General features: G+C 50.2%; 1 protein-coding gene and 2 pseudogenes across 1 annotated transcript; 1 reads left to right on the forward strand and 2 right to left on the reverse strand.

Annotated features, from left to right (window-relative positions):
- Positions 1–1,522: 1,522 nt before the first annotated feature.
- On the reverse strand, positions 1,523–2,903 carry LOC117866451 (tricetin 3',4',5'-O-trimethyltransferase-like; annotated as a pseudogene).
- Positions 2,904–4,546: 1,643 nt separating this feature from the next.
- On the forward strand, positions 4,547–6,421 carry LOC117866448 (tyrosine decarboxylase 1). Its single transcript, XM_034750656.2, has 2 exons — positions 4,547–5,452; positions 5,615–6,421. The coding sequence occupies exons 1-2, from the start codon at positions 4,642–4,644 to the stop codon at positions 6,286–6,288; spliced, it is 1,485 nt and encodes a 494-aa protein (XP_034606547.1). The 5' UTR covers positions 4,547–4,641; the 3' UTR covers positions 6,289–6,421.
- Positions 6,422–11,573: 5,152 nt separating this feature from the next.
- LOC117866452 (tricetin 3',4',5'-O-trimethyltransferase-like) lies at positions 11,574–12,953 on the reverse strand (annotated as a pseudogene).
- Positions 12,954–13,630: the final 677 nt, after the last annotated feature.

Below are 13,630 nucleotides of genomic sequence, written 5' to 3' on the forward strand. Positions count from 1 at the left end.
CATGGGCTGGCGAAGGGAAAAAGGGAAAGCGGTAGCTTCGCGGGCTGGAGGAAAAGGCGGAGCGGGCCAGGGGAGCTAGCGGCGCTGGGCTGCAGGGAAATAGGATCCGGGTTGAAAGAGAAAGGAGGAGGAGAAGGATGCAGCTCAGGAGGAGGAAGAGAAAAGAGGAAAAGAAAGATTTTTAAAATTGAAATTGAATTTGAGATTCAATTTTGATTCAAACACAAGCAATCAAAATAAATGCACCAGCATGCAATGCACAAAGAACTCCTATGAAGGTTTAATTTAATTTAGAGAAAATAAAATTAAATGCCTAGAAATTTAAATGACATCCTAATTGAGTAAATTTTAGTGTATTTAAATTCTTTAAAAAATTTGGGTGTTACAGGGCACCAGATGATCCGATGCGTATCTCAAGTGACCATCGGATCATCCAATGCTCACATATTTTACTAGCCGTTGTAGCGAAGGCTCTTTGAGGTCCATGGGCTATTTATGCCCCCTCCAGTCGCCCATTCAGAGTTGCTGGATTGTCCATACATCGATTGAAGACCAAGGCCCATCAAGAACACATCCATGCCACCAAAAGTGCAAAAGCGATAATACAAGGCTTAGCACGAGCTAAGAGATTGATTAGCTCTAGGATAGGCCTAGAGAGAGTAGTGCAAGGTGTTGCTACCTTGTGATTGGTTCAAGGAGTGATTCACTATTGTAAGCTTGGGGCGCCGGCGTCTTGGGGTCTTGGTGGCTCTCAGGCAAGTCTTCGACACCCCAGCTCGGTGTGGAGCAGCGTCGACAGCCGGATGCGGGGGACAAGAAGACTCCTTCCTTCGTGGAGCAGCTCCATGGTGGAGATGACGTCAAGGTGACCGAAGGGGGGTAGTAGTGAGCCTTGCGTTTGTGGATAGCTTGTCATCCGGCTTGGCTAGAGCCTTTGTAGCGAGCCCAAGACCTTGACCGGGAGAGACTTGGTGAGCAGGAGCATGTCCTTGGTGGAGCTCCAACGCATGGACTAGGGGTGGTATTTGGCTACCGATACCATGTGATAAATCATCGTGCTGGGTTTGCATCTTTCCTAACCCACTCCTTTACATTTCCGCACTACATTCTCGCAACTTGAGTGCCTTTAGTTACTTTCCAGAGTAGTACCTTGTTAGGATTGGCTCTAGGTTGCAAAACTCTTTGTGGGTGGGAAGTTTCACTAGATCAACCATAGATGCACATGTAGATAGCATGATCTAGTTTAGGTTTGGAAGCAAGTAGTGGAAGTCATAGGCCAAGGATTTTAAGCTAGCCTAATTCACCCCTCCCCTTCTTAGGGTACGAGCACCGATTCCTTTCAATTTGCTTTAGCACCATGAAGGCAATAGTCATCCATCTGCACCATGATCATAGAGCAATGCAAAACCACGAGAGAAACGAAACGGCTGCTCTTCCTTCATTTTATTCCAATTAGTATGGACGTGGAGGTTACAGGACACACCATGCGAGCTGTAGCGCCGGCAACAGGGAAACAAACCCAAGAAAGCAATGCGGACATTTTATTCTACTTTTTTATGCAGAATATATGGAGGCACCAGCCAGCCCAGCAACAACGACAATGGCGGCTACTTGGTATACTCGATGGCCCAGAAGTTGGCGTAGATGTAGGTGGACTTGACGCTGGTAAACCCGGCGCCCTTGGCGAGCTCCACAAACTCCCTCTCGTACCTCTCCTTGCCGTCGGGGCTGTACGCGAGCAGGCACACGTCGACGCCGATCAACCCCTGCGCGCTGTTTGTGGCATCCGGGTTCACCGGCAGGATGCACTCGACACTGATGAGCTTGCCGTGCGGAGGCAGCGCCTCGTAGCAGTTCTTGAGCAGCTTGGCGCAGTGGTTGTCGCCCCAGCAATTGAGGATCCACTTCATGAGGATGGCGTCGCCGGAGGGCACCTTCTCAAACATGTCGCCTCCCACGTGCTGCACCTGCACGTCGGGGTAGGCCGGCGCCTCGGAGATGACGTGGGGAAGGTCGAAGTTGATCCCTTGAATGGTCGGGTACCTGGAGGTGATGGCATGGATGGTGGAGCCGAGGCCGCCGCCAACGTCGACGAGGGTGCGGACGCCGTCGAAGCCCGTGTAGAGCTCCAAGAGCTTCTTGGTGAGGATGACGGAATGCTGCTTCATGGCCTCATTGAAGACCCCGTTGAAGCGTGCGCCAGTACCGGCGTAGTCGAACCAGGAAGGCGTCCCAAACGCCCTGTTGAATGGGCTGCCACCCTCAAGGACCGCGTCCGTCATGTAGCTCCAGGCGTGCATGAAGAGCTTGTCGTTGGCGAGGAGGTGGAACGGAGCCATGGAGACACCATCCTCGTTGGGGGTGAGCCACTTGCACACTGGCGCGGCGCTGTACTGGCGGCACAGGCTGCCATCCTCGGCCTCCTCCACCACGCAGGACACAACTTTGTAGGACGCCAGCAGTCGCAGCAATTAAGCGATCCACCATGGACGGCGCGGCGGGGTTGGCCTTGGAAGGCAGCTTCGCGGCCACCTCCTTGGGAGTGAGAGCCTTCCCGCTGGCGCCCACAAGGGTCTCGAGCAGGCCCAGCTCAATGGCAGTTCTTAGCGTCATCGGCAGGATGGCCGACGACACTAGCTGCAGAGCGTGCATGCATGTCTCCTCGTCGGCTATGGCCATGTCCGCGGCGGAACCCATCTACCTCCCGGGATTGGAGCTCAACTAACTGATGAAGGTGTGTGTACCTTGTTGTTGTGATTGCTGGTGGCTGAATGATCGATGAGGCGAAAGGGGCCGTTTATATAGAGCTTCGAGCTAGGCTTTGTTCACCAACCTGAAAATCATGCATTCTTTGACAAGTATGGGATTGCTTGTATGGTGTGACGTGACCTGTGAGAGCTAGCAGCTAGCGTGGTAGTGATTGTGTACCCCATGCAAAACCTCCCTCCTAATAAGATCGTGATGCACGAGGCTGAATACTATATTGTTTTGTCTGCAGTCTAATCGATTTGGAATCCGCAAATATAATCAATTCACGACACTGGAGATGGTCGGCGCACGAGGAGTGGCAGTCCTATTGAAACTTTCAGAGAAGCACCTTGTGCCCTTTGAGAATCTGTTTTGCATTAGATCAAGGTTGAGATGGTTTCTTTAACCCTTGAGATTCAGCGCGAGGGTCCACGTGCGTGATGGACATGGCTTCGCTACTGCACAACTGTTTTTCAAGAATCAAGATATTCTGCATGGGATGTCCTGCGTCTCTGGTGGTGTCGGTGCAATCTTTCTCCTGTTGAACACATACACTAGCGTCTGATGCCAGAGTGAGGTGGATCGGGTGGATCAAGGCTACGGCGTAGCACATTATCATGGCTCGGGCGGCCGGAGCAAGAACACGAGCTGGCCGACCGTAGAGGGAAGACGCAAGCGGCACTCGCAGAATCTACGTGGCTCCCCTTGGTCGTTCTTTGTCTCACCCTATGGGTATCGTGGAGGCACGGCGCCAGGCTGGCGGCACGGTGTAGCCTCAATTCAGGACTTTCCTAGCCAGGGCGTGGCCGAGGGCGATTGGTTGCTCAACCTGATGAGAACTTGGGTGGGTGCTCCTACATGGGAGAGAATAGGGTGACGGATGAGAATGCAGATGAGGGACGGGGCTCACACGAGGGGTGGGTTGGAGACATGTTTTCACTGTTGAACTGTTAGCGTCAAGATGAGAGGTGAGATGAGATACCGGTAGGACCTGCTCTTACCATGGCACTTCAGCAACCCCACCCCAACCCCGCGCGCAAGTCAAAATTTGAGGACCATATGTACAATACGTGTGCAAACAAAACCATAATTTTACTAGTATTGAGGGATTTTAGCTATTTCTTCTAAAAAATGTCTTGGGAAATCGTATTTTTGTAGTACAACATATATAGAAAATAAGTATTACTCGCAAATAAACTGCCCTTTTCTTTAGTATTCTATGTTTTTCTTATTATTTTATTTAATCTTAAGATTTATATATGCATAAAAAAGTAATTTAGTATCTTCAAATATGGAAACGTGGTCTTAGGAATAGGGCTCATATTTTATTCTTGAGCATGCCTAGTGGAAAAATACTATCTAAAAAACTGCAAAGAAATTTAATACCTAAGCCTTCGATCCACTCTACTTTTTGTATACTAGTTTACCTGCAATCCACTGGCTTGCACATTATATTTCATCATACGGAAATGTCTGAGATTGTGAACGGAAGCAATTTCATCTGTCTGCAACATGTGACACCCAGAGCTCCTGACACAACCGCGTGAGCACCTTCTCCGACATGCGCACATGATGACCGCATGCACCCATATTATACATAGTTTATTATAGTTTCTGCAGGGATATGATAAATATTAATTATTACTTGTAAAGATTGGAAACGTTACAAACGATTGTAGAAAAAATGCGAGTCACCAGGAAGGTAGGTAGTAGAGCATGCCGTCAGTGTCTTTCCTGTGACCTGTGTTCGTGGTGCACATGGCAGAATGCACAGTCTATACATAGGAACCAGAAGTTGGCTTCGAAACCAAATCACTCATTAGTCCTTCAGTACTGCAGTGAACGCTATCTAGCTAGCTAATTTCCCCTTGAAATCAGTTTTCTTGCGTGGCCATGGGTAGCCTTCCACTTGAAGCCATGATGCCACTGAACCCCGATTCATTCGCTGGGGAGTCCAGTGCCGTGGTCGACTTCCTCGCCGACTACTACCGCAACGTCGATAAGTATCCGGTCATGGCCAACACGCAGCCAGGGACCATCCGTAAGCTTCTTCCGGAGGCAGCCCCGGAGTTGGGCGACTCCATGGATCGCATACTGGATGATGTGCAGCGGGATATCCTCCCCGGCCTCACACATTGGCAGAGCCCTAGCTTCTTTGCCTATTTCCCGGCGAATGCAAGCACCGCAGGGTTCGCCGGGGAGATGTTGTCGGCTGGTCTCAACGTCGTCCCGTTCGTCTGGACGGCGTCACCGGTGGCCACTGAGCTGGAGCAGGTCGTGGTTGACTGGATGGCTAGCCTCCTCGGCCTACCGGAGCGCTTCCACTTCAAGGGAGGAGGAGGCGGTGTCCTGCATGGGAGCACGTGCGAGGCGGTGGTGTGCACTCTCGCTGCCGCGCGCGACCGTGCACTCAGCAAGCTCGGACATGAGGGCATCCTCAAGCTTGTCGTGTATGCCTCGGACCAGACCCACGCAACCTTCCAGAAGGGCGCGAGCATCGTCGGCATCCCTCCAGCAAACTTCCGCATCCTGCGGACTTCGGCAAACTCGGGATACGGCCTGACCGCCACCATCGTCCAAAGAGCAATCGAGGAAGACGTCGCCCGCGGGCTGGTTCCCCTTTACCTCTGCGCCACCGTCGGCACTACTGGTCTGGGGGCCATTGACCGAGTGCGCGAGCTCGGCCATGTTGCCCGGCGTTATGGTAATTCATTCAACCTCCCTCTCTTATACGCTAATCACCCATACGGTGACACTAAATACGTAGAAATGGAATGCGCTATGCGGTCACAAGTCACGATTCATGCTCACTTAACAATCAACAATCAGTTCCTATAACCATCTGACAAGAATACATATTTTACAGGAACCTGGCTGCACATCGACGCAGCCTACGCCGGAAGCGCAGCCATTTGCCCGGAGTTCCAAGGTCACCTCGACGGCGCCGAGCTCGCGGACTCGGTGAGCATGAACCCACATAAGTGGTTCCTCACCAACATGGACTGCTGCTGCCTCTGGGTGGCGAACCCCACCACCATGACCGACGCACTGTCCGCTGACCCGGAGTACCTCAAGAATGTCGGCACCGCGTCTAAGATGGCGGAAACGGTCGACTACAAGGACTGGCAGATCGCGCTGTCACGCCGCTTCCGTGCCATCAAACTCTGGGTGGTGCTACGGCGCTATGGAGCGGCGGGAATGCGCGCGCACATACGGAGGCACATCCAGATGGCAGAGTGGTTCGAGCACGTCGTGGCGGCGGACGAGCGGTTTGAGGTCGTGGTGCCAAGGAACTTCTCCTTGGTGTGCTTCCGCCTCCGCCCGCGGTTCATGGCGGATAAAGCTGTGGAGGCCCTGAACCGCGACCTCCTCGCAGCGGTGAATGCAAGCGGCCGGGCGTTCATGACGCACTTCGTCGTGGACGACAAGTTTGTGATCCGCCTAGCCGTGGGTGGGTCAATGACAGAGATGCGGCACATCCGGGCCGCGTGGGAGCTTCTCAAGGAGAAGGCCAACGACTTGATCGCCACCGGTTGTTAGTTATTGCTCATTGCTAGTGCTATACCATGCATGGCCAGCAACAGAAGCTGAGCATTCTATTATTGCTTCCATTCGTAGTTAGAGCACACCATGAATGCAATAGTCAATCCATCTGAACCATGAACATTCACTATGACCATGTATGCGACACAATATACATAAGTGCTAGTGCCGATATTGGATTCTATTTCTGGAGAAGCGGCTGCTTCTACGGAGCAGGCCGATTGAATTTTAAGTATGTTATGATACTTGTAAAAAATCGATGCTAGGCATGGATTCCTGGAAGGGGCCCGTCACAACTCACAATGGAAGGGACCCGTCATAACCAAGCTCGTTAATACAGAAGAAACATCAGGCGAAACAAATGGACGCTAAGCCACACACCTGGACAAATTTTACCCGAAATTTGCAACACGTCAAGAATATGCTTATCACTCAAGCGTCTCACATCTCTTTTGTTTAAGGAAACCAGGCTCGTTACTACAAAATGAACACCAAGATGATAGAGCTCTTTTACGATACACAATACTACTACTTAGTAGTATATAGTATATATATAAGATCTAACTGTTCATTATTATGGATAATTTAGTAATTATTACAATGTAAAAAGTCATATTTCAAATAGAATGGTCTTTTAAACTTTCTGCTAGTATCAAAAATAAAATTATAGTGGTGCCATTTGTGTTTTCTTACCATGATACCCTTATACTACCTATACTACTCGTGTATACTACCCATACCACAGGCGTAGGTTTCAGTAGTATGTAATTAATCTTGACCGTCGGATATGTTTATACTAGTCATTTTCGAACACAAGTATAGTCTAGTGTTGTGTTTCGTAAAATAGCTCATATAATATGTTATGAAACTTATTTGTGAAAGCTAAAGGCAGCAACTGGGGATAAATTCCAGAATAGGTAAGAACAGAAATTTAAAAGGGCAAAATTTGTTGATGCATGGAAATGCATAGAATACTTATTGGAGCCAAGGCTCTTTTAGGTCCATGGGCTATTTATGCCCCCTCCACTCGCCCATTCAGAGTTGCTGGAGTGTCCATACATCTATTGAAGACCAAGGCTCATCAAGTGACCAATGGAGAAACCACACATCCACCGTGATAATTTTAGAGCATCCAGGTGATGATATTCAATGCGCTCAAATGGTGGTATTCAACTTAGAAAAAATAGTAGCACCAGAAGATCTGAGAGTCATTGGAGCAACCATCGGAGCAATTGGTACAACTGAGAAGTCAGCTTGAGTTGCAGCAAGCACCACATGATCCGACGGGGTCCTTTTCACAAGCGTCGGAGCAATTCGCAAAGAAGACGTCGAAAGACCTATAGCACCAGATATTCCGATGACTAGAAGATGAAGGCTTTGGACCAAGAATATTTACTTTGAAAATGTCAAGAGAGTTTTTAGGAAAAACTCCTTCAGCACCGGATGATCCGACGTTATGTCGGATGAATTTAGGCAGAGGTGCAACGGCTATATGCGTCAGCAGGGGGCATGTCACACCCGATTTTAAGGACAAAACCGAGTGCTTTCAATACATGTGCGCCAGAAACAAGTTACACACATGTACGACATAAGTGAATAACAAAGGCAGTGCCAAAGCGAATAAAGAGAGTATTAAACTTTATTACATGACCGAAAGTCTCAATAAAACACAAGCCTAACTTATTACGCAGCGGACTCTGAAGACGACGATGATACCACAGGCAGCTGACTGAAGAACCGTACGCCTAGAACTCCTCAAAGTCGTGCAGGTACTCCTCCAGATTATCTTGGTCTGAACAACGGTTTTGCAAGGGTGAGTACAATTATGGTTGGTACTCAACAAGTCGTGGGAAATAGTGTAGTGTAACACCAACCAAGGTATGGCTAAGGCTAAACAGCATCAGCTTTTAATTAGGTTGGTCAAATTTTATTAGCAATTAACTAAGTATAAGTTTATACCACCCCAAATTAAACATGAACATAAATAAAGTAATAACATATGCGCGGTATGACAACAATTTAAGTCCATCTTTCGTTAGTATTATCATGTGAGGGTCCAGGCCGCTCTTAACCGTGAGCACGGTTGATCGATCAGTTTTACACTCTGCAGAGGTCGCACATCTTTACCCACAAGTCGCGTAAAAGTTCAAAAGAACTTTGGACCCAACCATGCGGCGTTTGCAAGGCACCATACCACACTTCCGAGGTGTGATTGCATAGGGACGCTACGAGGCCTTTACAAAGATTCATTAGTCAGTGGTAACCCGCTAAGGTTTCGGTGTCTGGCGTGCACAACCTATCACAGGACAATGATGGAACGACTCAGTCCCCCCTCTTGCCTCATCACGAGTAAGATTACTCCAGACTAAGGTTTCTAATTATTTAGCCAAGTCCAGAGCCAATTAGTCTTGTGGTAGCACTATTTTCCTGGGTGGCTCTCCATGTTCCGATTAAACTTTTGTGATCTTGTATTAATGAAAGGTATAACAGAAGTAAAGCAAGATTAATCATTGAGTTCAGTTAAACCAACTTATCCTAAGTAGGAACTAAGCATGAGCTACCCAACATAAAAGTAAACCCGGTTGGTCAAGGCAAAGGTAAATTCAATCTAGGCAAACCTTAATTGGGACCCATCAATTTAATCTTAACAAGGGCATAGCATAATTGTTGAGTACGAGAAAGTAAAAGTGTATAGGACTGAGCAGTAGTGATCAAGGACACGACTTGTCTTCTTGGCCTTGCTCTTGCTGTTCGTACTCCTCGAAGGCTTGATCTTCAAATCCCCCGAATTGCTGAACGTCTATACACATCACACGAGCACATACAAGCAAACAAGGGCACAAAGTAAGAAAACAGTACACCAATCACAACTAAACAGAGAAAACAAGCTTGAAAAATTAATCTACGCTTTAAACAAACACGTGGATATAAAGAACGCGAAAAAACAGAGTTAAGATGCAACAGATATGATTAAAACAAGATACAGGGGCTTTTCTGTGAGAGAAACAAAACTTCTAGGGTCGAACTGCGGAAAACCGAGGGCTTATACGTGATTATGCCTAGAAACCGAAGGTTTAACATGCAAAAACGCAACTTAGGATGGCGGGTTGATTTTACAGTCAGGGTCTAAACCGAAAGAAAACAGGACCAAAACAAAATTATTTTTCAACTAGATTGGACTGCGGGTTGATTTATGGAAAAGGCCAGGGCTTAAGTGCAAACGAGGTGCAGCGCGGTGCGATTTACCGTTATGCGATCCGGTTGACTCGCTGCGGGCCGTCGGATTTGGATCTGACAGTCTCGGTCGTCGGCAACACCGAAGCGGCGGCGCACCAGTCGGCGGGTGGCTATGAGCGGCGGCGGTTCGTCGGAATTAGCCGATACGGCGCTCCAGGGCTCGATTTCGCGCACGGAAAACACAGGAAGCATGAGAAAAGAAAGGCGATCCCGTTTTGGTGGTTCACGATGACCGAGGCTCACCGGAAGGCGGCGGCGGAGAGAGGGTGGCGGTGCTGGAGCTTTGGTGGCAGCGCTTGGTAGGGTTTTGGGGGCGCTATTGCGGCGTGCTCGAGGTCGCGGGGAGGGGGGGGAGGGGGGGCGGGGCGGCGGCTTATATAGGAGCGGAGTCCGCTGGCGGTCGGAGTGGAGTCCTAGCCGGATACGGCCGGATGACGGGGATGACGGGTAGGTCCCAGCTGTCAGACCTGCGGAAGGAGGCCGCTGCCGCTGGGCAGGCCGACAGAGTGGGCCGAGCGAGCGACATGGGCTGGCAAGGGAAAGAGGGAAAGCAGCAGCTTCGCGGGCCGAAGGAAAAGGCGGAGCGGGCCGGGGGAGCTGGTGGCGCTGGGCTGCAGGAAAATAGGATCCGGGCTGAAAGAGAATGGAGGAGGAGAAGGAGGCAGCCTAGGAGGACGAAGAGAAAAGAGGGAAAGAAATATTTTTAAAGTTGAAATTGAAATTGAGATTCAAATTTGATTCAAACACAAGCAATCAAAATAAATGCACCAGCATGCAATGCACAAAGAACTCCTATGATGGTTTAATTTAATTTAGAGAAAATAAAATTAAATGCCTAGAAATTTAAATGACATCCTTATTGAGCAAATTTTCGTGTATTTAAATTCTTTAAAAAATTTAGGTGTTACAGGGCACCAGATGATCCGATGCCTATCTCAAGTGACCATCGGATCATCCAATGCTCACATATTTTACTAGCCGTTGTAGCGAAGGCTCTTTGAGATCCATGGGCTATTTATGCCCTCTCCACTCGCCCATTCAGAGGTGCTGGATTGTCCATACATCGATTGAAGACCAAGGCCCATCAAGAACACATCCATGCCACCAAAAGTGCAAAAGCGATAATCCAAGGCTTAGCACGAGCTAAGAGATTGATTAGCTCTAGGATAGGCCTAGAGAGAGTAGTGCAAGGTGTTGCTACCTTGTGATTGGTTCAAGGAGTGATCCACTATTGTAAGCTTGGGGCGCCGGCGTCTTGGGGTCTTTGTGGCTCTCAGGCAAGTCTTCGACACCCCAGCTCAGTGTGGAGCAGCGTCGACAGCCGGATGCGGGGGACAAGAAGACTCCTTCCTTCGTGGAGCAGCTCCATGGTGGAGATGACGTCAAGGTGACCGAATGGGGGTAGTAGTGAGCCTTGCGTTTGTGGATAGCTTGTCATCCGGCTTGGCTAGAGCCTTTGTAGCGAGCCCAAGACCTTGACCGGGAGAGACTTGGTGAGCAGGAGCATGTCCTTGGTGGAGCTCCAACGCATGGACTAGGGGTGGCATTTGGCTACCGATACCATGTGATAAATCGTCGTGCTGGGTTTGCATCTTTCCTAACCCACTCCTTTACATTTCCGCACTACATTCTCGCAACTTGAGTGCCTTTAATTACTTTCCAGAGTAGTACCTTGTTAGGATTGGCTCTAGGTTGCAAAACTCTTTGTGGGTGGGAAGTTTCACTAGATCAACCATAGATGCACATGTAGATAGCATGATCTAGTTTATGTTTGGAAGCAAGTAGTGGAAGTCATAGGCCAAGGATTTTAAGCTAGCCTAATTCACCCCTCCCCTTCTTAGGGTACGAGCACCGATTCCTTTCAATTTGCTTTAGCACCATGAAGGCAATAGTCATCCATCTGCACCATGATCATAGAGCAATGCAAAACCACGAGAGAAACGAAACGGCTGCTCTTCCTTCATTTTATTCCAATTAGTATGGACGTGGAGGTTACAGGACACACCATGCGAGCTGTAGCGCCGGCAACAGGGAAACAAACCCAAGAAAGCAATGCGGACATGTTATTCTACTTTTTTATGCAGAATATATGGAGGCACCAGCCAGCCCAGCAACAACGACAATGGCGGCTACTTGGTATACTCGATGGCCCAGAAGTTGGCGTAGATGTAGGTGGACTTGACGCTGGTAAACCCGGCGCCCTTGGCGAGCTCCACAAACTCCCTCTCGTACCTCTCCTTGCCGTCGGGGCTGTACGCGAGCAGGCACACGTCGACGCCGATCAACCCCTGCGCGCTGTTTGTGGCATCCGGGTTCACCGGCAGGATGCACTCGACACTGATGAGCTTGCCGTGCGGAGGCAGCGCCTCGTAGCAGTTCTTGAGCAGCTTGGCGCAGTGGTTGTCGCCCCAGCAATTGAGGATCCACTTCATGAGGATGGCGTCGCCGGAGGGCACCTTCTCAAACATGTCGCCTCCCACGTGCTGCACCTGCACGTCGGGGTAGGCCGGCGCCTCGGAGATGACGTGGGGAAGGTCGAAGTTGATCCCTTGAATGGTCGGGTACCTGGAGGTGATGGCATGGATGGTGGAGCCGAGGCCGCCGCCAACGTCGACGAGGGTGCGGACGCCGTCGAAGCCCGTGTAGAGCTCCAAGAGCTTCTTGGTGAGGATGACGGAATGCTGCTTCATGGCCTCATTGAAGACCCCGTTGAAGCGTGCGCCAGTACCGGCGTAGTCGAACCAGGAAGGCGTCCCAAACGCCCTGTTGAATGGGCTGCCACCCTCAAGGACCGCGTCCGTCATGTAGCTCCAGGCGTGCATGAAGAGCTTGTCGTTGGCGAGGAGGTGGAACGGAGCCATGGAGACACCATCCTCGTTGGGGGTGAGCCACTTGCACACTGGCGCGGCGCTGTACTGGCGGCACAGGCTGCCATCCTCGGCCTCCTCCACCACGCAGGACACAACTTTGTAGGACGCCAGCAGTCGCAGCAATTAAGCGATCCACCATGGACGGCGCGGCGGGGTTGGCCTTGGAAGGCAGCTTCGCGGCCACCTCCTTGGGAGTGAGAGCCTTCCCGCTGGCGCCCACAAGGGTCTCGAGCAGGCCCAGCTCAATGGCAGTTCTTAGCGTCATCGGCAGGATGGCCGACGACACTAGCTGCAGAGCGTGCATGCATGTCTCCTCGTCGGCTATGGCCATGTCCGCGGCGGAACCCATCTACCTCCCGGGATTGGAGCTCAACTAACTGATGAAGGTGTGTGTACCTTGTTGTTGTGATTGCTGGTGGCTGAATGATCGATGAGGCGAAAGGGGCCGTTTATATAGAGCTTCGAGCTAGGCTTTGTTCACCAACCTGAAAATCATGCATTCTTTGACAAGTATGGGATTGCTTGTATGGTGTGACGTGACCTGTGAGAGCTAGCAGCTAGCGTGGTAGTGATTGTGTACCCCATGCAAAACCTCCCTCCTAATAAGATCGTGATGCACGAGGCTGAATACTATATTGTTTTGTCTGCAGTCTAATCGATTTGGAATCCGCAAATATAATCAATTCACGACACTGGAGATGGTCGGCGCACGAGGAGTGGCAGTCCTATTGAAACTTTCAGAGAAGCACCTTGTGCCCTTTGAGAATCTGTTTTGCATTAGATCAAGGTTGAGATGGTTTCTTTAACCCTTGAGATTCAGCGCGAGGGTCCACGTGCGTGATGGACATGGCTTCGCTACTGCACAACTGTTTTTCAAGAATCAAGATATTCTGCATGGGATGTCCTGCGTCTCTGGTGGTGTCGGTGCAATCTTTCTCCTGTTGAACACATACACTAGCGTCTGATGCCAGAGTGAGGTGGATCGGGTGGATCAAGGCTACGGCGTAGCACATTATCATGGCTCGGGCGGCCGGAGCAAGAACACGAGCTGGCCGACCGTAGAGGGAAGACGCAAGCGGCACTCGCAGAATCTAGGTGGCTCCCCTTGGTCGTTCTTTGTCTCACCCTATGGGTATCGTGGAGGCACGGCGCCAGGCTGGCGGCACGGTGTAGCCTCAATTCAGGACTTTCCTAGCCAGGGCGTGGCCGAGGGCGATTGGTTGCTCAACCTG

The sequence above is a fragment of the Setaria viridis genome, chromosome 8 (genome assembly GCF_005286985.2).
Source record: "Setaria viridis chromosome 8, Setaria_viridis_v4.0, whole genome shotgun sequence".
Classification (NCBI taxonomy): Eukaryota; Viridiplantae; Streptophyta; class Magnoliopsida; order Poales; family Poaceae; genus Setaria; species Setaria viridis.